The sequence below is a fragment of the Vanessa atalanta genome, chromosome 3 (genome assembly GCF_905147765.1).
Source record: "Vanessa atalanta chromosome 3, ilVanAtal1.2, whole genome shotgun sequence".
NCBI classification, from domain to species: Eukaryota; Metazoa; Arthropoda; class Insecta; order Lepidoptera; family Nymphalidae; genus Vanessa; species Vanessa atalanta.
In genome coordinates this window covers 2,180,723-2,207,246 of record NC_061873.1, presented here as the reverse complement: position 1 = coordinate 2,207,246, position 26,524 = coordinate 2,180,723, and the positions used below count along the sequence as shown (strand labels likewise).

At 33.1% G+C, this 26,524-nt stretch overlaps 1 protein-coding gene across 3 annotated transcripts in view; it reads right to left on the bottom strand.

The window, feature by feature from the left end:
* The window catches only part of LOC125076836 (leucine-rich repeat-containing G-protein coupled receptor 5-like), a 249,125-nt gene that overhangs the window by 31,787 nt on the left and 190,814 nt on the right, over window positions 1-26,524 (bottom strand). For all 3 annotated transcript variants that reach the window (XM_047688540.1, XM_047688538.1, XM_047688539.1), the window contains one exon: window positions 21,600-21,653. In XM_047688540.1, the coding sequence (XP_047544496.1) occupies window positions 21,600-21,653 (54 nt within the window). The remainder of the gene's footprint in view (window positions 1-21,599; window positions 21,654-26,524) is intronic.

Here is a 26,524-nt window from a genome sequence, read left to right as displayed (position 1 = left end):
TTTGTTATTTACTGCTTATTACTTAGTAACTTCATATTTCTTAATGTTATGTAAAAATAATGTTACAATTTTTTTTGTACTTTATTATTGAATAATGTTAAAAAAGTTAATAAGTTTCAATTATCATTTGTTTTCCTAATTGGTATGGATTCGCGAGACTGATACATGTCTTCAATAAGTTTTGCTTCTGCAAAATACGTATGTAAGGAAAAATTATACATCGAAATTCATCGATTACCTACTTCAAATGGCAACTCTACCTTTTACGTTTCTCTCGAACAATAATTCAGATATTATGTATATATTTTAATATTCTCATAAAAATCCTCAAGGTTGGTTTAAGTTTAGTCGGGAGCTAAATATTTGCGGTGCTTGGAGATAAGCTACATGATATATTTTACGGTAATTTGGATGCGCTGTTAAGGTAACTTTGTACGTACGTCGTATTTTTCGCTATTATTTCTAAAGTATGCTATATATCATCCTTAAAATGTTTAAGTACCGAGGTACGTACATATAAAAGATATTTGAGAATATTATGCTACAAATTATGAAAGTACATCAAAAGAAAACCAACAAATACGATGTTTTATTGCTCTTATGACTTTAATATCAATAATATTATATATGTTTTTATTTCCATTGGCACATTTTTTAATACACACGTTCCGTTTTTTGGGTGCTATAAAAGAGTATACAATAATTTACGTAACGAGCAACGTTCGGAAACGTTCATTCGTTTTTAGTAATTTATTAAAGTAATTGATGTTATATTTGTTCGTTTAAAATGTCTAATATATTACGTAAAAACGTTTTCGCGTATTGATTACTCGAATAATGCAAGATTATACCCGTCAATCGTCCACGCCGAGACATGCGGGCGCGTAAATAACTCACAGTACGCGTTAATTATGTCGAGTGATCTTGAACGAGCCGGCCGCCATGCGGAATGAGTGTTTGAATTTGGAACGGTATAATTTGTTGCATAATTTTATTTAATCTGTGGTTTGTTTGAAAAATATTTTAATGAAAAGTTATTTTTTAGAAAACATTTTTAATTTCTGTTTCATGAATGGATTGTATATTTTTACTTTTAAAAGAATCAAATAGTTATATTAATGAAAGAAAATATTTTCAGATTGTTGTTTTATTTGTTTTTTAAATTTTATATTTTTAATAAATGTAAGTAAAAGATCATATACCTTTTAATTTTTAATGGATTCACATCGCTTTTATAATCTATGCTAAAGTAAATTATTACTCTATTAAAATGAACCGACATTGCCGGAGGAAATGCGTCCGACTGAGATGGATAGAGGTCGTTAATGAAGGCAGAGCAATGCTAGACAAAGAGAACAAGAGCTTGTATAAATCGCATGAATTTATCACCGTGCTATCAATGTGTGTGTTTATCTATGAATAGAATTCATTTACCATAACCTAGGTTATGTGTTTTGATTTCGGTGCATTAATAATTACGTAGATATTTGATTTCGAAATAATAGATAGAGTTGATAAAATACTTTAAGAAAGATCGAGTTATTTCAAAATATGTATAATAATAGAAGGAAAATGGCCGTTCCATAAAAAATCGCTGCTAAATTTTTGTTTCGATAAGCGGCGAGACAATCCACATTTATTGCTTTGTATCAAAGATAAATAGATAGAAAACTTTAAAACAAACAAACATCCAACGACGTACCTACTAAACGACTGTCCATTACAACAAACTGGGATTACAAAGCTGTATTTATGTAAATGTGGATTGAAGTTTTAAGCTATAAACTTGCTTCGGAACCGAGTTTGAACATTACAGTTCGTGTTCTTGAAAATTCACTGTAAACTAGATGTCGTTTGAGTTGACCCGACGACGTAATGTTTTTTTTAAATTCTATTTCTGGAAAACAGACGAGTAAATGGACCACCTGATGTTGAGAAACCTTCGTCTCTAAACACTGGCCTTATAAAATGTTTTAACCGATCTCCTTACGAAGTATTGGCAACTATGAGACTTAATGTGATACACATAAAATCTAAATCAAAATTTACTTTATTCGTGTAGGCTTTTACTAGTATTTTGGAATCGTTATTTTACAAAACTATATTAAGTGAAGATACCACCGGTTCTACCGAGAAGAACCGGCAAGGAACTCAGTAGTTACTCTTTTCCAATATTTAAAATACAAAGTTATGTTTGTTATATAACACGTATGAACACATACGGTACACACACATTTAGTTATATTAGTAGTAGACAAACTGAGGCATAAAGTCCTAAAACTATCATTTTTGAAATGAAAAATCATCCCCTGCTTGCTCACACAATATTTTAATATCTGCACTAATATACAACTAGTTAGACTTTGTTGATCATAGAATCTACAATTCTGATTTGATTCAGTAGTGGTATATATCTATTTAAATCAGATAACCTATTTATTGGGAAAGGTTATGGATTATATAACATTACGCTACAAGTTACGACCCACGAGGGTAGTGCAGTAATCTTTGATGCAGGTGAAACCGCAAAGAGTAGCTAGTGTTAAACTAGAGAGGAATTATGTATTAAAAAAAAAACTAGACTACTAAAATGGTTAATATGTAGCAACATATTGAATCAAATTGGTAAATTAAAACTGTTCATACTTGGCTATAATTAAATGGAGGAAATGTCAGTAGGGAGTTTTATGTGACTAATTTATAGTGGACTTTTATTTCGAAGGGTATTTACACATGGCCGGTCTCACTAACGCTAACAGTGTGTGGTTTCGATCAGGGCAGGATATGACTTCAATAATAATTACGTTTGAAGTTATTGCATATCTATTTTATAATATTTATCGTATTACATTTTACATTACATTAACAGCCACTGCTGGGCTAAGGCCTCCTCTCCCTTCGAGGAGAATCTACCATCACGCTGCTCCAATGCGGGTTGGTGGAATACACATGTGGCAGAATTTCTTTGATTTTTTGCAGGTTACCTCACGATGTTTTCCTTCACCGCCGAGCACGAAATGAATTATAAACACAAATTAAGCACATGAAAATTCAGTGGTGCTTGCCTGGGTTTAAACCCGAAATCATCGGTTAAGATGGACGCGTTCTAACCACTGGGCCATCTCGGCTTAACGTATTAAAATTAAGAATATATCTTAATTTATGCGTATAATATTTTCTGTATTTGCTTATCTTCCGTCCGATTGAATATTATTTTTTGTGTTTTTCAATGTTTTTCAATGTATGTCAGTCATTAGCTTGTATATATAATCAATTATTTAATACATACAAGTCTAATATTGTTAAATGTACATAATTATGTTGACATTTACATTCACCGGATACAAAGATAATATATGGTAAAAAAATCAATATCAAAACAATTAAGTAATTATTTACGTTAAACCATTCAAAATCTTACATCCATAACGATCGTTATTTCTGTTAGTAGTTTAGTTAGATTAGTTCTAATGAAGGGCTACTACCCACTAATGTAGCCCTTACTTATAAAGACAGATGACCACTCCCATTTTGGCGTTACGTTTCGTTGGAACGGGGTTAAAAGGGTTTTTAGAGCAATAATTAATTGGGGTGTCCATTTTAGGGAATAATGTTGTATTTTGTTAGCGGTGTTTAACTTAGATAAGGCAATATATGTTAGTTTAACATAATTTGACGTTACCATAAAAATATATATATAATATCATATTACGATATTATTAATAGTGTTATAAATTAAATACATCGTGAACGCAATAACAACGTTAATAAATCTCGGCTTGCTTAATACAAGCGATGCTTTTAGAATCGCAGTTAGCTTTAATAAACTAGCAAATGATTGACGCCGGCCGATATATCGGGGCGCAAATCGCCAGATCGATTACCTTGCTCTTTGATCTCCGAAGGAACCGCTGCGCCGACTTGTGATTGAGCTTGCCCAACGTTTGACCCAATTTCCTATATTAAAACTGTATAGGAAAGTCGTTCGTATTCGCTCAATTGACGTTACAGTTCGGTCCCTAATTGACTTTAATCCCGCGTATGTCGGATTGAAAATACAAAAAGAAGCTTCAACAATAAACGCTGTATTGTGAAAAGCATAATAAAATTTTAAGCTTCGTAATTTATGAAGCGAGCGATATAAATGATGAATATGATAAACTCTGAACAAGATATATTATAGTTTATTGTAAACCATTCGAAATTGCCTCGAACTTATTTATCTATTTTGCATAATCCGTATAAAGTTTCGAAATAATGGCGTTGTAAAAAGAAATTTCGCGAGCTGGTATTCGATCAACTAGCGAAATAGCGTCGAGGCTTCCACGTTTACAGCCCCGAAAGGGTTCCTGGGAGATTGTAATAAAGTAATTTATCCACTTCCGATAACAGGGCAATAATCCTGGGGTACGCTCGCGACGAATATGAGGAATAAATAGCGTTCCGGCGTTCAGAGGATTTGCCGCGTGGTGGCGCCGATAAGCGATGCCAAGGACGAAGTGCAATGGAGAAATGAGCTACCTATATTGACTTGCTAATGGATCTGAGAATGATGGATAAGATCTACTGGAAGAAGCTGGTACATTTCAAAATGAATTTGAAATGCTATATACTAAAATAACTTTCATTTATAACACGAATATCGTGTCCGCGTGCAAGTTGAGGCATAATTGAATTTAATTTTAACTGTGTAAACGATACGATGACAAAATGTTCAATATTTACGTAACGTTTATTGAAACAATGCGGTTTTATACTTAAATTGGAATTATAGAAAATAGTAAACAGTTACAATAGGGACAGATTTGCGGTCTGATGATGAAATTGCTCTTTATATCCTGTGGAAGTCAATAATTTTGTGGCGAGTCGACAAATACCGAACATAAACAGAATTTCTAAAATGTTTGTACCTCAATAATATCGTCTAATATTTCCTCAGAGAAGTGGTTTATTTTAATATAAGCACTATCAAAATACGTATCGTTTCCTTACTGACATGACAGTAGACCGTTTGCTGTTCTTGGAATTTCAGCAATCATACCACGATCTTTTAAGATGTGAATTTCTACTTTACGTATACCGTTTAAGGTTCATTTTGGAGGATTTATGAGGCACACTAGAGCAGTAAGTACGTCCGGGAACGCTAACGATAATTCGCAACGCCATTATTAGCGGCGTTGTATAGGAAACGTTCTCTCCAGCTGTATTCGCTTGATGGCCACCGGCTTCGTCATTTATACATTAAAAGCCGCACTATCCTGGACTTCTAAAATAAATCTTGTGCTCCAGTACAGTTTATTACATAATTTTCTTTAATATCCTATATTTTTTTCTTCATTTTATCTTATGTATAAGTCGCAACAATGCATGTCTGTTTTATTTAATTTATTCATACGCTATGTTTGGGCCTATTAATGCAGTGCAGCGTATAAGATCTTGTAAAAGCGTAAGGAGTTCCCGAGAGCAACTTCATTACACGTTAGAGAATCTATGCATGGCCAAGAATTCCTTACAGTCAACATTATAGTCAGTCTTATAAAAGTGAATATTTATTCATTCTATATAGTTGAAGACGCTAATTATTATTGGCTCATAGAACTGATTTACAATGTTTTATTTTTATTTTTTATAATAATAACATACGAATGCTATTTAACGGAGTCCAAAGGTTTAACAGTTGCATCACAGTAGCAATTGCATCGATTGAGATTTATAGTTGAGTCATAAAGAGTCGGTACGAGAATAATAACGGCTCGTATATTTTCTCAACATTGCTGCTTTTACGGTCTAAGACTATTGCAGTCATAATATCGCACGGGTTCGCGCATGTCTTCATTCATTTAATCACGCTATTCAGTCGCTCGTAAAATTTCGAAATAAATTTTTCATTTTAATAAAAAGAAATAAAATTCCTGCAATAACCTTCGAAATAAAAGTTGATTCGAACATATTGTCGTTTTGTAACATATATTTATATATAAATAAAGTTAGATGTTTATGTTTCTGACTGTACATTTCGTGCTCGACTTAGAAATAACTGCTTCAAACTCACTGCGGTACAATATTCGCGATAACGATTATTGCTTTTAGTATCTCAAGTAATGTTCAGGCATTGGGAATTAACATGCCTCACAGTTTATAGAGTAATATCCGAGAAAATATTGTCGTCTTCGTCTACGTGATGTATCCACTTTGGTAATAATTCACGATATTTTTATTTGAGTTATAAATTCATGGGTATTGTTTAATATTTTAACATAACATAGCTATATAAGACATTTAAAAGGAAAATACGGCTTTAAAATGTATTCATATCGATATGTCGCTATTTGGTCTTATTCTTTTAATACCCAAAAGATTAAGAAGAAGAAAGGTGGAGGTTATTGACCTTTTGTGGATAAATATTGCGTAAATTGGCATTCAACCTTTATTATGAATAACTAAAAAAAAAATGATGTTTATCAAAAAACCAAGAAGGAAATACACAATGTTTAAAAAGGTAAGAAAAATATTATAAGTAGATTCTTATAAGCATTTATGAATTGTTATTTTACAAGATCAATTTAAATGTAAAGCTACAATCGGTAAGAATTTGGATTTTACACAAAATATCCGGCAAGTATCTCAGTAATCACTTGAACACAAACACCATATAATAACTAAAAGAATGTCCAAAACATCATCATCTTAGTCCTTTGATATTAGACTGCTCAATACACGTTGCAGAGATAATTTCCGGTCAATAAATATAGAAGATGAAAACTTTATTCTAACGTGTTTCAATGAAACAACTTTTTTAGTTAAAACTATTTTTAAAGACAAATCTTAATTGGTTGAACCACAATTACAACCATATCGGATTAAATAGCGATCAATTTCCAAACGCAAAATGTGATGAGAAATTCTAATTAATCCTCCAAAAATCTGCGTTCCCCTGTTGGATATTACTTATGGACATTTTGTACGGTTATGGGATGTTTGCGAATTGCTGATATTATCTTAATTGAATGGCAAGATTTACTGGAGACGAGGATTACTGGGGGACGAATTTGAGCTGAAATCTGCACGTTGAGCTACAATTATTTTGTTAATTTTAAAGGTGGTTCAATTGCTTCTGGAAAAAACTAAACTACCTAGTTTTTTTTTCAAGTTATTTCTACGAGCATTTTTTAATCAAAATTTTAATGTAATTGTTGTTTCATTATGTATGTATTATTTCAGTTTAGTCTGTGAGTACATAGTAGAAGAAACTATGGCACAAAAAATTCAAGGCCTACGATATCTATTACTTAACAACTAAGTTTAGCTATTATTCATTGATTAGAATGGAAATTTCAATCTTTTATTTTTAGAAAAAGACTTTATATAAAGCAAAGCCCCTCAAGTCGAGCATTCGAATAACTTTTCAAATAACAATAGCTGTTACAAAGGAGATGTCTGATAACAATGCAAGGTCGCGAACCTCATTGACCTTTACACCTCTCAGAACATCCGATCTTATCCCGAAACTCTTAATCACAATCATCTTACGAGTGACGCGCTGTCGCCGTGTCGCTTAGCTGGAAAACGTCGTGACACAGCGAAACTGTTATGATGTGATCAGCTGATTTATGTCGGTAGTTGTTATAATTCATTCGGGCCTTAAACACGCACATTTGTCGTGGCGATAAGGGCTAGCGTGTTTTGTGCCAAACCCATTCGTGCCCTTTGGGATTGACCCACTTTCGTAGCTTACTGTTTCACGCGGTATTATATTGACATAAGTAGCTTTAATAAAAATGTAAACAGTAACCCCTTTTTTTACAACATAAATGTTTTGCTTACGATAAAGCCTTACACTTTATTACGTAAATTTGTTTTATATTTCTTGCCTGACATTTTGTTACGAAATGTATTAAAATTAAATATACAATGTTAATATATGTGTTATTTAATATTCAATTTCATTATATTAAATATAATTTTATATATATACGTAATAGTTATAAATAAAATTAATAATAATTAAAAAAAAATTGAGATCATAACATTGAAAAATTTGAGAAAGTAACATACAAAAAATAGGCCGTTGAATATAATATATAGTATATACATACTTATGTTATATATAAAAGAGGTTCTGATGTTCCGTTTTAAGCACTAAATATTTTATTTCGTAAAAATAGTCGGATTTCACATAAATTACGGATAAATTATTGATATTCACATGCGATAAAGAGCGGAGTCGTGTGAACAGTTTGTTTCATTCCAAACACGTGTATCGAAGAGGGCCGAGAGGGATTTATAGCCTCCATCTGATTACAAACTTGTTTTACGAATGCACTTTGCATGTGAAAAAATGCACTAATGTAACTCTTATTTCCATACACATATGAGTTCCCAATTTTACAGATTTTTTATTTAATCTAAGTTTAAAAATATTTTCTATATTTAAATTTCTGTCCGTACAAAGTATAAGATTTAAGATTGTATAAAAATAATAAACTTCTTTAAATTTATGTTATATTTAACTGCAAGTAGTTGAGAGATGTAATAACTAAAAACTAATAACACATGGTAGACGGTTTAATAACAGTATCCTTAACAAGTGTGATGTGGGCATTACCACTGGTACAATATCAATGAAGCACAAATAAAAGAAGCCACAGAAGACAATTAAAAAGAAAATGACCTCAATCAAAATAACAGAAATATACACCAAACGCATGGATAATACGTCTATGGGAGTTTGTAGTTAAAACAAAAAGTAAATAAAAAAAAAATTATAAATATGATAATTAATGACACCGATAATATGATTAATCACATATATTCATATGTAAAGTCGCACGCGACGTCTACTCTCAGTTGATAACGAGAAAGTTTTCAAAATTCCCACAATATCAAATGCTGGTTAATATTATAATGTATAAAAGTGTCCAATAGGTAGATTGTATCGAATTTTGATTACATCTTAAATAGGTTTCATATTTTTAACGTTTTTACGGTATTTTTGAATAAACCCAATTACATATAAAAACGTAAAACTATACATCAAATTATAAGAATAATCAAAGAGTAATTTGATAATTTCGATATGATAGATGATTATGAAATAGATTTAATCATTCAGAGGGATAGATAGAATGTAACCAAAATTGCTGCTAGCTAATTTTCGGATTAATTTTGAACCATATCAGCTGCACGCTGAAAGCATTGTTAGAAACCAGGTATTAATCTAATCGTGTGTATTTCAATCGGCCGCAACCACAATCAAGTCCTGCCGGTCAGCCTTGTGATGCACCGAAAATTATCCTCCGACTCTAGGATTCAATATTCCATCGTAATTAAAATTGCGCCAATATTATGCCGCCAATTTAAATATATACGACGGCTACATGAAAACTAACCATATCATAAATATATTCAATTGTTTAGGTTAATATTTGAAATTTATTTCGAATAGGAAACGAATTATATAATTATAAAAACATTATGAATAATATTATTTGGAAGGTATTAATCAATAGGACGATTTATCTATAGAATAATTATAAAATATATATATATAAATTACAGTTTAGTTGTCTGTGTTATTCTAGTTGAATTTGCCAAAGGCATTGTTATCGAAAAACGTATTGGTCTTTATAATACAAGAAATTTTAAATATAGAAATGAATATCTGTCTAAATTCAAAATTCGTCTAGTTTAATGGTGCGAGCTAACGAGGAACGGTTCGGTATATAAATATTGCATTGTCTTTTCGTCGTGCATCCAAAGCGGTCGTTAGAACCGTTTGCACTGCGGCGGTTATTAATCTAATCGGATCTGCATCGTGCCGCAAGCGCGCTCCGTGGCTGATCTGATGTATCAGAATCGATTATATGAGGGTTATGAAGAATAAAATATTAAGTCTTTCCATTCATATATTAAATATTTGTTTTAAAAAGGTTCACCATTCAAAATTAACAGACTGTAAATGTCCCACTGCTAGGCTAAGATCTCTTCTGCTTTTTGAGGAGATGGCTTGGAGCCAACTCTACCTAGTAGGATACACGTGGCAGATTTTTATCCACGTGCAGGTTTCTTAACGATGTATTATTCCACCGCCAAGCACGAAAACAATTGTAATTACAAATTAGGCCCACGAAAATTTAGTTCTGCTTGCCCGGTTTTGAGCTTATTGAAATAATCGGTTAAGATTCACACGGACCATCAAGGCTTTTCATAAATCAAAGTTACCTTTAGATTAATTAATATTTTTGTAACCATAGACGAGTATTATTAATCTTGACATAAACAATGATGCACAAGAAATAAAGACGAGTTTTTATTTCTATAATAAAATATTTTTACACTTAATAAAAATATTATGGACACGGAATATCAATTATTATATACGTAACAGATTAAATCTTAAGTAATAAAAATGTGAAAATAAGACGAAAATATATTTATTCTTTTCATATATGTCCAATATAAACGGCAGTGTAAGGTCTCGTGCGGAGGCTTAGCTAATCATTGGAAGCCACAGCCGGGAGCAGTTCCGATGCGAATGCAACCGACAATCCGAGCACCGCAACTATGGCTGCAGGACAGCGGCGAACCGCTTTTCTAAAATACTTGATACTTCACTGATTAATTCGATGAAGAATGTTCGAAATCGTATAAAAATTTAATACCAAAACAGTACATATGTGTACATTTTTGAGTTTCGTTTCCATACAAGTTCGATAATATGTTCTAATATTACTGAAGGAGACAGTATAAATAAAATAAGATTCAATTTATGTATATTACCTCTAGATAAAATATTGATGTCAAATAAATTGAAATTAAATTACGCTACGTCGTAGAAATCACACACAATAAATATAAATACATATATTTAATATTTCTCAAGCTAAATGAGTCTTTGTTCATTGATTACATGAATCGAATCCATGAAATGAATCGTCAAACGGAAAATTAACTAAATTACCTAAAGCGTATTGTATATTTGAAAAATTGAAGAAATATCGAGATGTTTCATTAATGTCGTGTTCAATTTCAATTACAATATTTTTCTTTTATATCTGTGTGTACAGATGATTGTGGATTGACTCGTAATTGGTGCGTACACGCTACACTACCCTCCAGACATCGATTCGGACGGAATAAGGCCTGCGATTGATTAATCGAACTTGTCGGCTCGGGATCTCGCTTAATTGAAAAGTCAACGTCTTGCCATGTCTGCTAGATTACTCGATATGTGAGGGTTATTTATTATTTTAGCTGAAAGCCTTTGTCGGCAATTAGCGCTCTAGTTTAACGTTCGAATTTATTGCCACAATACGCCTTTTTATTCTTTTAGTCGATGATTTAATCGTGCTTTCTAGAAATTAGTTACGATTTCACGATATTATAAAACATCAACTTTTTAACATAAATGCTTCTATTCAGAATCGTATAAATTTGTGACATTCGCTTAAATAATAGCTAAAGTGGGTTTTACTAGTTAGCATAAAAGGGTGCACTTTAGGAGATAAATTAGTGGTTTTATGTCTCTATAATGCTCACATTCAGTTCCTGAACGTGACACAAAACAAGTAGCCACGCGACCGCCATTTTGTGTAAATAATTCAGCAAGATTCGCGCGGAATTGCCGAAACATCCGTCCGTCACTGACATGAGGATGTGGAACGGTTTTTAATATATATTTAAGCATAATTTTGCGTTGGAATGTTTTATTTTGTGACGTTGTAGTTGTTAAATAAAAATCTAATAAAACTATACCAAAATGATAGATTTTGGACCAAAAATGTCCTTATTTTTGATCACTTTATAAGTGCTTCGCAATTTAATTATTAGTATAATAGATATATCTTTAACTAGCAATTAGTTTAAATATGTACATTGTATTTAGTCAGGTCAATACGGATACTTTTATTTATATTTAATGCAATAAAACATACATGTATACATTTAAAAACAGCAGCAACATAGGGTAACTTTACAAAGAAAATGCTTCGAGTAAAAAGAGTCCACAAACCAACAAAAAAAACAGTTTTCTTTCCCGGGTTTTCGAACGCATAAATTACACGCACACACGCGAAGTTAGCAATAAAGGGATCTTTATGAGGCACGGAACGGAGTGTAGTTCCGTAGGACGTGGCCGGTGGCGGCAGAACAATACGCAAGTGGACCAGGCAGCCCGGTTCCGTAGACCAAATAACTTGCTGAAATCGCTAGCAAATGCATCGGGCGTTTCCGGACGGAGCGCCACGGACAGTGCAGTCGCTTTATAATGCCGCTGAAATTCGTGTTGCGGTCTCGTATAATCGATAAGCAGAATTTTTTAAAATGTTTTATAGGAAAAATAAAAACTTTCAAAATTCGTCAAATTTATATAACACAATTAAAAAGATTGATCTCTTTTCTATTGTTATATATAATTGATAATATTCAATTATTACGTTCTTGATAAAAATAAAATATATTTCATTTATTTTTCTAAAGTTCAGGGATTGTACTTCGATGTTGTGAACATCTGTATTCTGTAACTTGAATTCCTTGTAAGCTGTATAGCTACGTTTCTATAAGGCTTAGATTCCAACACAATGTATAGACAGACGACAACCGTTTGTTCTTCAGCAAACATTAGTTTGCTTTCCCACACAAAACGCTCCTGGACTTCGAAAGACAATGTTTGTGGATGAAACGACGAGACGCCTACAAATAGGCACTGTCGGAAATTGAACTCTTTGGCTCCATGTTAATTGTTACTTCTAATAAGTATTCTAGTATTACGAACCGTATAATGTATTAATTTTATTATGTGAATATTCGCCGTGTAAGTGAGATAAATATGTTTCATTCATCATTATTTTATAAAAATCCGTATTCGCTTTTGTTCATATTAGGTATATGCATAAGAATTAATATTATATTTATCTGGTTTTCCGAATAATAATCCTTAAGCGGGCGAAAGGTTAAAATAATTATAGCAAGTTATTTTGAACAATACGTGTAAAGTTTGGCAGTAATATTTTTTGAAGATATGTTTATTGAACTTAACGCAACGAATAAAAATAAGGCGTGAATTAGAATGGGTACCCTTGAATTGTCATGGTCGTGTTTTCTTTATTTGGTCCCTAAAAACTTTATTCTACGGAAACTCAAGCCCAAAGTGATTTTAGGGTGATGACTTTAGTTCTAAAGATAAGTTAATATTATTGAATATTAATTAAATTTATATTGTATAATATTGAATTAGCAATTCCGAGTTTAACTCTTATTAATGATTAATTGATATTTAAAAATGCTTGAAGATTACTTTGATATATATATGTATGTATATATATATACTAGGTGGTATATATATATACCGTCTGGGTAGGTACCACCCACTCATCAGATATTCTACCGCCAAATAACAGTACACTGTATTGTTGTGTTCCGGTTAGAAGGGTGAGTGAGCCAGTGTAATCACAGGCACAAGGGACATAACATCTTAGTTCCCAAGGTTGGTGGCGCATAGGTGATGTAAGGAATGGTTAATATTTCTTACAGCGGCTTTGTCTATGGGCGATTTATTGTTTTATTAGATTAAAAAGAAGCAATTGGAAAGATTTCCAATATAGGTTTCTGAAGAAAAATCATTTAAAGATATTTCGGAACGAGCATATAATAACTTGGCATTTTTACTGTTTTGTGAGTGTGCCCCAAATGAATCTAAGATGGCTACTTAGCATAAGAAAATAATAAAAGGGGCGTAATTTGACGTTTGATATGGCACGGCAGCCGCATTTGTAAAAATCACGTAAATGTTTTTATTATTGCTCGTTTATAATCAATCACCTGATGGACTGGCGGAGAGTTATTGATACGTTTTGTATTTTATTTTTCGTATTAATTCAAACGTACTTGATGTGTATCCTAACTAATATTATTAAAAAATCTAGTTCAAGGATACAGGGTACCTAAATATTTGCCCTCGTTGTACATATTCCGTCAGGTTTTTTTATATATGTCTAACGATTTGTGAGGTTGATTAGGGCAGTGGTAATAGATCGTTTTCGACATTTCATAACTAAATATGTAAATGACTGATATTTGATGTGCGTTACACGAAGAAATATAAGTCATGCTTGGTATGTACATACGTTATCAATATATTTATAATATTATTTATATGGGTTTGTGTCTCGCACTACTCTTTCTGGCCACTTGTCTATCGTGGTACATCTTACTTATCAGTGTCAATTTAATGCTGAGGGCCGAGGCCCGGTGGTTAGAACGCGTGTGGCTTAACCGATAATTGCGGGTTCAAACTCAGAGAAGCACCATTGAATTTTTATATGCATAGTTTGTGTTTATAATATATCTCGTGCTCGACGATAAAATAAAACAGCGTAAGGAAAACTGCTTCTGTTTAATTTCAATGAAATTCTGTCACATTGGAACATCTTTAATTTTAGGAATTAGTTAGAATAAGCCTTCAGACCTTCTCTTCAAAGGGAGAGGAGGCGTTAGCGCAGCAATGGAACATTTACTATTCTATGTCCTAGTCATTCATGAAAAATCGTTGTGTTATTAAATTTTATTATTAAGTCGTCTATAACATTACGGGTACCTAGTTGAAATGTCGCAATAAGGGGCTAGAACATGTCGATAGAGGTCATTAGTTTGATTTATAGGTCGTTTACAGCTTCTGATAAGGTCACGTGTTGGTAGCACAGCGAGCGATGAAATTTTTGTTTAACCTGTTTATAAACCAAGGTGGCCCATGGCCGATAAAGCTCAGTTGTTAGAATTCATCAATCTTCACCAAAGACTGCGGGTTCAAGTTCGGACAAGCATTACTGAATCTTCATGTAAATAATTTGTTTTTGTAATTATTTTCGTGTTCAATGGGGAAGGAAAGTATCATAAGAAAATTTTAATGTATCGGATGCGTATTATGTGTATCCTCTAACCCGTACGGAGCAGCGTGGTGGAATCAACTTCAAGCCTTCCCAGCAGTGGAACATTAACAGGCCTTTATATTTACTTATATACGTTAGTACATAACAAATGACCTTAAACATAATATTACTGTTAATTTTATGTTTAATTGATTTTAATTAATCTTTCTGTTTTGGTTAAGAAGTCCTATAGACAAAGAGAATCATGACTTAGCATACACTCTTTATATATAAGATACAATTAAAAATAATTAAAAAAATGGTAGAACTAACTGAATTAGAAAATATTTAATTCTGTAAAGGTAGTATCGACTTTAAACAGTTCGTTAGTACTTATAAAACAGTTTAATTAATACCTTAGGGGTTATTTTTAGCTCTTGAGTGCATGGAATGTTATTTTCGAAGTTGATTTATTGTTAGTGACTCGCAATACTTATTTTCAACGGAATAATTAATATTTCCATTTTCCGTTCCAATTAAACGTAATCTGTGACATTCCCATCCCTAGGCGGCCTGTTGTTAAGCTATTAAAGCTTTAAATGGTTTCACTGAAGCTAAATAAATATCTCAATTTCATGTCTAAACTAGTCTATGTTTTAATTTTAATCCTAGTAGTAGTAGTAGTTAATTACTGTCAATGATAACGATGTTGTATAAAAAAATATAAAAAAAAAACAAATACGGTATATTCGTGACCGTTAAAAAACAATTTGATGGTACCACCCTTCGCGTGCGGAAACGACTTCGTTTTTATACGAGAACATTAAAAAAATAGCCCTTTCGAATTAGACGTCACGCTCAGCGAACAAGCGGGGGCGGTAAACTGATAATAACATACTACACAATTATAATATAACTAGCTACCTGCCCTGACACCGAACGATTAGTACTATCAATAAAAACATAAATAACACCCAATGTATGCAGGCCTTCTAAGAGCTACCTCGTGGTAAAAATTAACTTGTGCTTTTAAACGCGACTTCGCGCAGCTAAACACGGAAAATGATTTCTCATGATACCGTATACCTGTAATTACAGTGGCTTATTCGAAGTGCAACATTATTTTGCGTTAGGCGGAATGGGTGGGTGTGGTAGAATGGGTGGGTCACGCAGTCGGATCTGCACAATGTTCTATCACAAAATCTCGGGGATCATAGATGTTTCCAAACATTATGTTTCCATATACAGTTATTTGAAAGATTGCATAGAAGTTAAAGTTTAACACATACGTGAGTTTAAATTTTTTTTTATACGTTTTTTATATATGGTACGAGTGGTTTAATTGTTTAACAACAGTTATTCTTTTAACAGTTTAGTTGTGTACAGTTTTATGGACATTCGTGCAAGCTGCTACCTTTCGTTTAATTTTAAAATAAGTTTTTCAACGTAATCTTAATTCATTCCTCGAGAATATTTTGCATTAATTATATTTTCGACTTGACATTAAATTACGAAAATTTTAAGCGTCGGGACGTTCTGAACTTAGTCTGCTGCACAATGAAATGTTTGTTGCAAATAAACAAAGTAAGCAAAGTGCGCTAAGCAACCATTTTGTTCACGCTCTACGCACACAAGCACAAAAAGGGGCGTATTCTGAACGTGTCGTTTCTGTTTAATCTGTGGACACACGATGTGAATTTTTAAGCTCATTCTTTTCGAACTTAGTTTTTTCGAATCACGTGTCACTTTTTTTTTTTAAATCGGTAACGTTTTTCAGACGTTTAATTAAGTACTCAGCATAATGAATACCCAGAATAAACCACTCGTTATAATAAGATCTATATTCTGATATTCCGTGTATGAACCCTACCTGTAATTAGTACGCCACGTAAGGCTGGCGTGCGTACAAGATTGGATTTAATAAGCGCCGCTCACGATACTCCGGAATAGCCCCGCCTATGGTGACGAGAAATTTTAATAATGTTCAATATACACGTGTGGGCATACGAACTGATGCAGTTTAGCAACGCAATGGAGTTAATTAGGTATTTAAACAATGTTCGCATAGTTCGCTATTGTAGATCATTATCGATATTTCGCTTCGAAATTGTTATTGTAGGAGATAAAGCGGGGTTTTGTCCAATATCTAAAACATGCAAATATATGGACATATTCTAAGTTTATTTACCACGATATTATTCATGTGAAAAGTTATTTCATTGTTTAAAATGTATTATTAGTTATTCAATATTTGCAGTCGGGTGGCTAGTTGACCTGCCTTTGACACAGATTCAAAACAATTACACTTTTTTACTATAAATATGTATACATTTTTAGTATATCTGATATAATGAAGAATACGAATATATTTTTTATTTTATAGGGGGCTCATCTGATGGAAAGTGACTACATCACAACGGACATCAGTAACACCGGGGGCTTGTGGAAGTTGCTTCCAAGGACAAGGTTGTGCGAGGCAGAAAATCCTTATAAATCGCGTTGTCGTAAATGGTGGTCTAAATTTAATTTTTCATTCATTTTCGTGACTCTATATTCATTTTAATATTACCAGAAAGTTACGGGAACATTCCTGCTTAAACCGTTAACGATAATATTTACCGGAAGTGGCGCAACATCAATGAGTATACTCTTGTTATTTTAAATATGAATTGTTATTCCTCGTAACACGTTCAGAAGCCGTGCTATTATTCATAGTCGAAACACTTTATTTAATTTGCGTTATGCGGGAACTGTACAACCCTCAATATGTTATTGTTTACAAACAATTATAGCCCCTAGGTTTATGGGCATACGGCCTTCAAAAGTTAATATCTGCAACTGACACTACGTAGCGAAATAAATGGATAACGGTATGGACTCGTAGCGTTACACGTATAACTCGATTTGCTTTTGTGAAATTTCAGCAAACAAACGTTCTAATGGGACAAGAGTTTAAATACAAAATAAATTACAACGAGATGCGGAAATACAAGGGGAACTTGAAGTTTTATGAAACAACGTTTGCAGAACGTGTTCGTGATAAACATGACAATTTGAATGTTCCTTTTCCGGTAGCACATAAGCATACTCTTCAAAGAACTTTACACGAAAATAAAAAATAAAACTTAAGAGATCAAAAGTGATAGGCAATATAATGGACCCCGCTTTAATAATATTAGTTAGCAGAAATCAGAACTATAAATAATGCCATCAAAATACATAACTAAATTCTTCATTGAAGACAGTTAAATGACAGATGACAATGACTTTATTAGGATGGTAGTTAACTTTTCATAATATACAAATTTCATATCCTGAAATGTCTGAAAGCGTCATATAAAATGAAGAGTGACAGTCGACGTGATAGAGTACCTCAATTGCATAACACGGTCCCCTGAAAGTCAAAGACGTGAGCAAAATTCAAAGTGAGTCATAAATCTTTTTATCTAACATTTAGATATTTGCAATTCCCACAAATGACCTGTGTAAAGCGATCCACGAGAGGTGCTATAACTCGATTTGCGAATAAATGGCTCGGAAGTTGATCTACAGTTTCATTGGGATACCGATATTAGAAGAGCGAATTTTCGTTTTACCTATCCATTGCTACATTAGTTACGCGTGTAATTCTCCATCGTTATATGAATCTTACATTAAAGAGCGTTGTATGATACACGCCACGGATATCAAACCCTTGGGTGTCACGTTGATTTTTTTCTTACAAACGCGACATTTGACTGCGATCCTGACGAATTTCGCTTTTGTAAATTGCGCATCAAATGAAAAATGGTGGTTTAAACGTCGAAATGGTTATTGATGGTCGACTCCAAATTTACTTTTACGGATGTCAGATTAACGAACAGCCGGCTTATAAACGACGCGTAACATTTTGTTTGGCTGAAACATGGAAAACGATTTATCACAATTGTGCTTTGATCTTCGCAGATAAAATGATTTTCGCACATACTTTAACAATACATAAACTGTATTTTTCTTCTCACACTTTTTAGACTTAACAATGAAACTAAAAGGCATTTAGCAAATGTACATCTATTCCGAATAAGGGTCTAATAAAATTTGAACAGACTAAGTGATCTTGGAAACTTGCAGTGTTCTTGACCGTGCCTCTAATCTCATGGAGCGCAACTGCGGTATCGTCGGTCCGAAGCCAATTAGTTCAGATAGGTTCTGTTTAGAGGAGAGATGCCGAGTGAACTTAACTAGTGCTCGGAACTGTTTGGTGAACGGCGAAGAGGATTTGAAATCACTTGGTGGGTTTGTTAGCCCGATAGCGGGATTATTCACTAACGAATACTGCACATCACTATCACAGATTGCTGTCCGAATTTTGTTATCTTTGAAAACGTTTAAAATATTTCTTGCAAGAGTTTGTACTGAAATATTACCTTTTAAATTTCAATCGACTTTGCATGTAGAGCGTATTCATATATTATACATATATTGTGTTGTTCATACCTATTCTATCCTACTATTTTACATTTGCTTATAGCGATTTTTTCAGTTTATGTTTATAAAATTAACAATTAAGGTATATTATGTTATACAAGACTATATAAATGATGGAAGAGTTTGGTGTTAATATTCGTTGAAAGTCATTTAGGATACATAAATATAATTGTATATATTATTATATCATGTTAATTGTTTTTGATTTAAAAAGAGTTTTGAGTTTTTTGATGGTTCTTCTAGACATAATCAACATTCCGAACCGGTGGTAGCTTAATGTTTAAAATAACTAGGTAAAATAGTGTCTTAAAAGCTTGGAAGAGCCTACTCGAATAAACTATATTTTGATTTGAATAAATTTAATGTCAACGATATATTTGTTTAAAAACCTCTTGTTCGATCTCCTTGGTGTAAACTTTTGCACTAAGAATCTAAGCACGTTTTAATTCGCAAGTTTTCGGCTTGATGAGTACCTCCTCGTAAGGATGGGGATCGGGGTGAGGATCGTGACGAGACTCTTGATAGGTACAATAAAAACCTTGAAGGTGGGGCGTTTCTTTCAGGAAATTAGCTGTCACATTACGTACCTATTAACGCTTCGTTATGTCCCGGGCTGATCATCACTGATCGAAGTTCTGCAGGCGTGTTCGGCTTTCGTGCCACTAATTTATCGAGTCATGATGAATGTTTGTTTTGACTGACTTTGTGTAATGAAGCGTGACATAATTCGCACTCAGGGCACTGACCTATTTATCGAATTTAGTCAGCTTGTTTAATTAAATTATAAACTAGTCATAAATAAGTTAATATGAATTGGAAATGTGTTCACGGAAATGGAGACAGAACTACTCAGGAACACAGAAATACTCTAATATTTATCAAAATAAATATGATCTTTAATTACGAAAATGTGTTAGTAAATAAACAAAAGTGTGAAGTTTATTTTACTTGATTAGATAATATCGAAAAGCTTAAGTTTTTTTACTCAGAACTATAATTATTATCTGAATATTGTTATAGATGGTGAAAAAGTAAATTAGCTGCCAACTCCGTATTGACCATTAGGAGCACAGCGAGGTTCATTATTATCTCGTCGTCCATGCATAAAATATCGGACCTTATTGTACGAAACTAAATTCCTCCGTACAGCGTCGTTCAGTGCTCCAAGCCACTCCAGAACTACACGCCGTCTCCAATAATTCATTGGTGTAATTAAACTGAATCGCAAGCCGGTGCGGCTACATCACCTCGGGCAAATTAAGTTTACGCGAGCTAATTATGAGTAATGAGTTGTTGCTCGACGACTTCAATATTCCGTCTGCCCCTGACGGCTGCCGTTAATTTTTATTTTTGCGCCAACCATTTACGATTTCTCTCGGAACGTAACGCCGACCAATTAGTTTTCTCGTAGTTACTCGTAATTGGTTATAGTAAACGAAAACGTTACTGCTGTAATTATGTCTTTGTGTTATGTTAGTTCGAGAATACATTCATACGGAAAGTCAATTATAAAAGGATTTATATAGAGACTTCCATATTAACGCGTGTTGAGATATTTAAATAAATACTAAGGTTTTTTTTGAGCTGTTTTATAACCAAATATTATGTTTACTGTTAAATTTTACTAGCGTGATTAAAACTATAAAATATCGAAGTTATTTGTTATAGAAATATTAACTAAAATGTTTAATAGTATCAAAATAAAATTCGCGTAATGATCGCAAAGAGTGTCAACTTTGGAAAACAATAGTAGCCATTCGTAAAGTTCGTTAGAGAGTGCAGACCCACATAGAGGTGCAATTAGAACAAAGAATGATAAAAAGAGTTACGAGTGACCGCTTCGAGCAATCGACTCCAATAGAGGGCGCGATGGTGCGGGTTCCTTTTTTATTTGGAAAGCAATACATACATACTATAGACACGGATTTAAAATGTCACAGAACAGTTATTACAATCGATGTAAACGAACTACTACAAGTTTTAATTGAGTTTTTAAAAGCTATCGGTGTGTTTGATTTAAATGAACTGCCATTGGAGGAGAATTGTAAATGGATAATAAATATTTATGTTACGAGACAAATTCAGAATACATTTATCAGATCTTTTAAGCTGATTTTCATAACGACATTAATTTAATACAGTATTCCATCAACTACAATTGGTTTATTTTTAATTTAATATTTTAATAGCCAAGTTACCGCTAAACTAATTAGCGCGGAACTAGTTTGCTCTCATTAAAATAGGCTAGGATTGGAGTGTTTTACTCACCGTGGATATTCTGAAGCCGGTGCCGTACTGGTTCCTCGAAATCCTTATTGTATCCTGCAAACAAAAGAGAAATAATATCAGTAATTGCCTGTTTCTACTGTAATGAAAAATTCTTGAAAAACAACTGCAATAGCCCGGTCGCTGAATCTCGCACTCTCTGGTCCGGTCTTAAAAATAAAAGAGTACTATTATGCGACGTTTAATAACATAAATGTTAATTCAAAACATATTTAAACGAATTCAAAAAATGTTAGGTTCTGTAATTCTTATAATGAAGTCGGATAATTGTTAACAGTGAAAACGGATCTTAATTAAACTAAATACGACAAAGTGTCTAACGAGTGATATGTTTGGAGAGTCGAGCTGGTGCGGCCGCTGTAGATACAACACTGATTGCAACTTACTTGCCTTTTGTACATTTAACGCCATTTCAGCGATGTATCAACCGAGACGTAAAATAAATATATCTAAATGTAGATTTGTCTTAAAAATGAAATATTACGCAATAGTACTCAACAGAAAACACAACAAAAAAGAAACTCATCCATGAATAACGATCCTAAATTAAAATACAAAGTGTAGCGACTGATCTTAAATATCGTTTTTTTTTACCACATCGATCAGCTAAATGAAAGCCATCAACTTGGTAAACAGATATGTTGGGGCGATACCGCATCTAGGAGAGCAGGAGAAACGCAATTTGCAGTAAATAAGGGTATCGGTTTAGCGCTATTATCCGCGGCACGGCGTAACAGCGTAACAGCCGCCTCGTAAACACGCCTCTCCTAATGAGATAGCTGTTGTGACTTGTTCTGTACTTGATATATTAATAACGCGCATCACTGTTTCACTTCTGGAACTTTGCCTCACGATACATAATTGTGTATATCTTTGCAGCATTGTTTCTGTATTGCAAAATTGAGATTTGATTTGTTTATTCGCGTTTATGCTCTATAAGATAAAATATCATCGACTTTGGGATGTCTTTTATTGTCAATAGACGCTTTTATTTGAATGTCTTGTGTTTGCTTGAAGTATGTTTAAATTTTAGGTATGAAATTGTATGTACTCAATTACGTAACGTTGTTATGTTTAGTACGTAATTGTTGTAGTTTGCATTTTGAATTCAAAGATAACGTATGTGGCTTATAACTCGTAATATTGTTTTAAGAAACATACATAAAAATATTTGATATCAAATATTGGTATTCGAAATGACGTAAAATTTTGTCGCAGAGATAAATTAGACCAAACGAATGAATAACAGCCGATGCATGAGTGAACAAACATTAAAGACGAGATTGTTGGGGAAGTTTCGTTGTCAACAAATATTACTTAAAGTTGGAATACTTACAGTCGCGGAAAGCGAGGAACATATACAATTTAATGCAATTATACTTAGTATTACAGTTCGCTAAACGGAAATGCGCTAAGTTTTGTCCTAATGCGGATTATACAGCTTATCCTCGAGCGGATAAATACAAGGCGTTTGCCGTCACCCGGCAGACTTGACGGGACAAAGGAGGGACGTCCGAGATGGTTTCTAATTACGACGGAGACCGTTATGCAAATCGGGGGCCGAGGCGAGGTCCATGTCTCTAATAAACATGCGCTCTTGCGGTCAGACCGCCAAATTGCTTGCCTTCCCATTCTCCCCGCGCGCAATAAAACCACTTTTAGTAGAGAACCCACTCTGGACAATTAGTACCCTTTGATCAAACTAAATGCTTTCGGAATTGTTTTTAGTTTTTTCTTTAAATATAAGCGAACGAAATAGCTCGCTTATTTCGACCGGCCGTTTATTAGGAGTTCGTTCGGAGCCAGTAGCACAAGCCAAGCTATTTAGCTAGCAGATGCGTTCCGGCAAATTGAACGGCGGTCTGAGGAAATCGCCAGGTCGTGCCGTGACTTCGCTCGTTCCGAAACTGGGCTAAAAGCTACGCTTAGCCGTCCCTATTCAGTCGGTAATTTTTCACCGAACACTATCCTGCGGACAGACTGCCGCTGTAAACTAGTTACGAACGTTACTTTAAAAACTCGTACTAAATTTAAAAACTTCGAATATTTTTTGTGTTGGATGGTCTATAAAACTTTTTTTGGCTAATTTTTCGTTGCGTTAAAATTTTTAGAGCTAACACAGTGAACTATCTATCGACTGGAAATATATTCATTTTTCGCACGAGCGGCAATATTTCCGTTTGTATTGGAACAATCGTACCCGTTTTGCTCGTATCTTTTCGTAACAAAGGGAGGGTGTGAGTAAGCGACACGGCGACGTTGGGTTATTCGCGCGTGTTTCGGAATCGTTGCATTTCGATGCGCGTTTGCGAGGAAGTCGTTAGGGAGTCGCGCTCACGAGCAAAAAGAATCAACCCTTGTATCGGTCATAAAGTGCTATTGTCTCGTATCGTCGTTCGCATTAAAACTTTGAGCAGTTCTCTTTAAATCTCTTTTCAAACACCACGACCTCTGTACTCGACTGCATATTTTATACCGAATATATTCGATTAAAACGAACGACATCCACCTAACTATGGAAATATCGAATTGAATTTTACGATGTGATATGAAAGTCAAATGTAATCACATATATCGTGTGAGGTGTTTATAAATCGTCTCTCGCGCGATAGTTTTAATTAACGATATCAACTCCGATACGCCGTTCCCATAAATCTCAGATATCGAATGACCTGCGCTCCTTTAATGAATAAAATTTGGATTCATATATTCACTTTACGATGTAAAGTATGTATTTTTATTTTAATTCGTTTCCGTTTAGATCTAGTGTGGTTTCATTATTTATTAGAAACATATAGTCACGCAAATTAATAAGGATATAAATTGTAGAAACATCGAAGTTCAGGTCTACGTTTTTTTTTAAGTTATATATCTGTACAGCATAAACGTAGCTATATGCTCTCGTAACTATTATTCACTTAGGGATAACTTAAGTTTTGAACGTAAACGTGGTGTTTGATTTATTTAGATTTGTGGTAAGTACTATTTATATATAGTTAACACTTTAAAGGGTTACTTACATGAGACACAATGTCTCGATGTGGGTGTTATGACGTCCCTACTATAGCCTTTATTTGTTCAGAAAACGATAAAACCATATAATCATTAATATATAATACATTTTATGTAAATACATTGCCAATAACATATAAAATAGATCATTAATTGTTTTTATGTTTTAATATTAATCATAAGATTAATTATTTGTATAATTGTATTTATAAAATTTAATTGATATTAAACATTGTCTGATAAATACCTAAATACAATATAGTTATATCGATTGATAAAAAAAAATCAATAATAATAAAAAATAAACTATGTAAAAACATAATCATATGAAATACCAATTGTCGCCTACGGCTTCACTCGCGTTATAGGGATCGGTTGTCATGTGATAGGCAAAAAGTAGCCTATGTCCTTTCTTGGAGATCAAGTTTGCTATATACCGAATTTCATCAAATTCGTTTCATTGTTTGGTAGTGAAAGAGCGACAGACAGACAAACAGACAGACAGAGTTACTTTCACATTTATAATATTAGTGTATAGTATAGATTGTAAGCCACTTATGAGATAAAAAACACGCAGTGTTTTACTCAGTGTAACGACAGGCACAAGGGAAAAATCTTAGTCCCCAGGGTTCAACGCGCATTGAACAGTAAGGAAAGGTTAATATTTCTTACAATGCTAATGTCTATGGACGATGGTGACCACCAAAATCGCGTCGTATTAATTAATCTTACGTATAAAATCGTTTAATTGTAACTGGTAAACTAAGTCAATAAGTGTTGAATTTAATTACATCTTAAGACGTTACCGATTGATTAACCAGAATCTAATTTAGCATGAAACATAGTAAGTAAACATATCAGTTATATCGGCCGTGTACACATATATATAAATTTAATACTATATTATGAATTAATGAACGCTAAAATACAATCTATTACCCACGACTGCAATTAAACAATCGTTAGCGGATAGTTTGTTGTTAATAATTTACTCACATGTGTATTCATGGTATAACTATGAAACTTTAAAATATTATTCGCAATTAAATGGGATGTCGGTGTGTCGGATTAAAACTGTCACTATGTGTAGTGAATATTTTGCTGTATTGTGTTCGTTTAATGAAATGTCCGTCTGTTTGCTGAATATAATTCGATAATTCAGTGAATTTTATTAAACGGTAAATTTTAATATTATTTCATTCGAATTGGATTACACGAACGTCGGGATTCTGATCAATCGAGTTGGTATTTCGTTTGAGGGATTAATTATATATTAAGTAGTTTAATGTATTAATAATAAAGTTTGTAATCCGAAGACGAATACACTTTAAATAAAAAAAGAAGATTCAATTCAAATTTCAATCTTATTTTTGTATTAAAGCTAAATCTTTCATTACATATGTGGGGGGAAAAATGTAATACTATGATGTCATCCTGACGTATTTTGGTTACGGCAACCAAGGGCGACTAGTCAACTTTGCAAGGCATACTATAATACACAAGAGTGTACTAAACATTTGTAAGTAAATACTTCTACACGGAGCGGGATAATTTATTTTATCAGAATTGTATTAATAAAGCCATTTAAAATATTTGATTTCATAGCATGGATATCGTCGTTTTTCCAAGACGTAATATAGATTTGTAAAGTTAGTCAAACATACTGATTGATGGTTATACCATACTTGCAAGCTAGTAATATAATAATAATAGATAACAATAAAGCTTTATTATTTCTTGGATAAAAAATGGTATTAATAAAGATTTAAAATAAATTAAAAAAAAAAAAACTAGACAAAATACGTATGACTGAAATTCATCCAACACTGTTTCCTAAATATAGGAATAGCTTATATACGTCAATTGAGCTCTATAAGCATAGATTAAGCCTAACA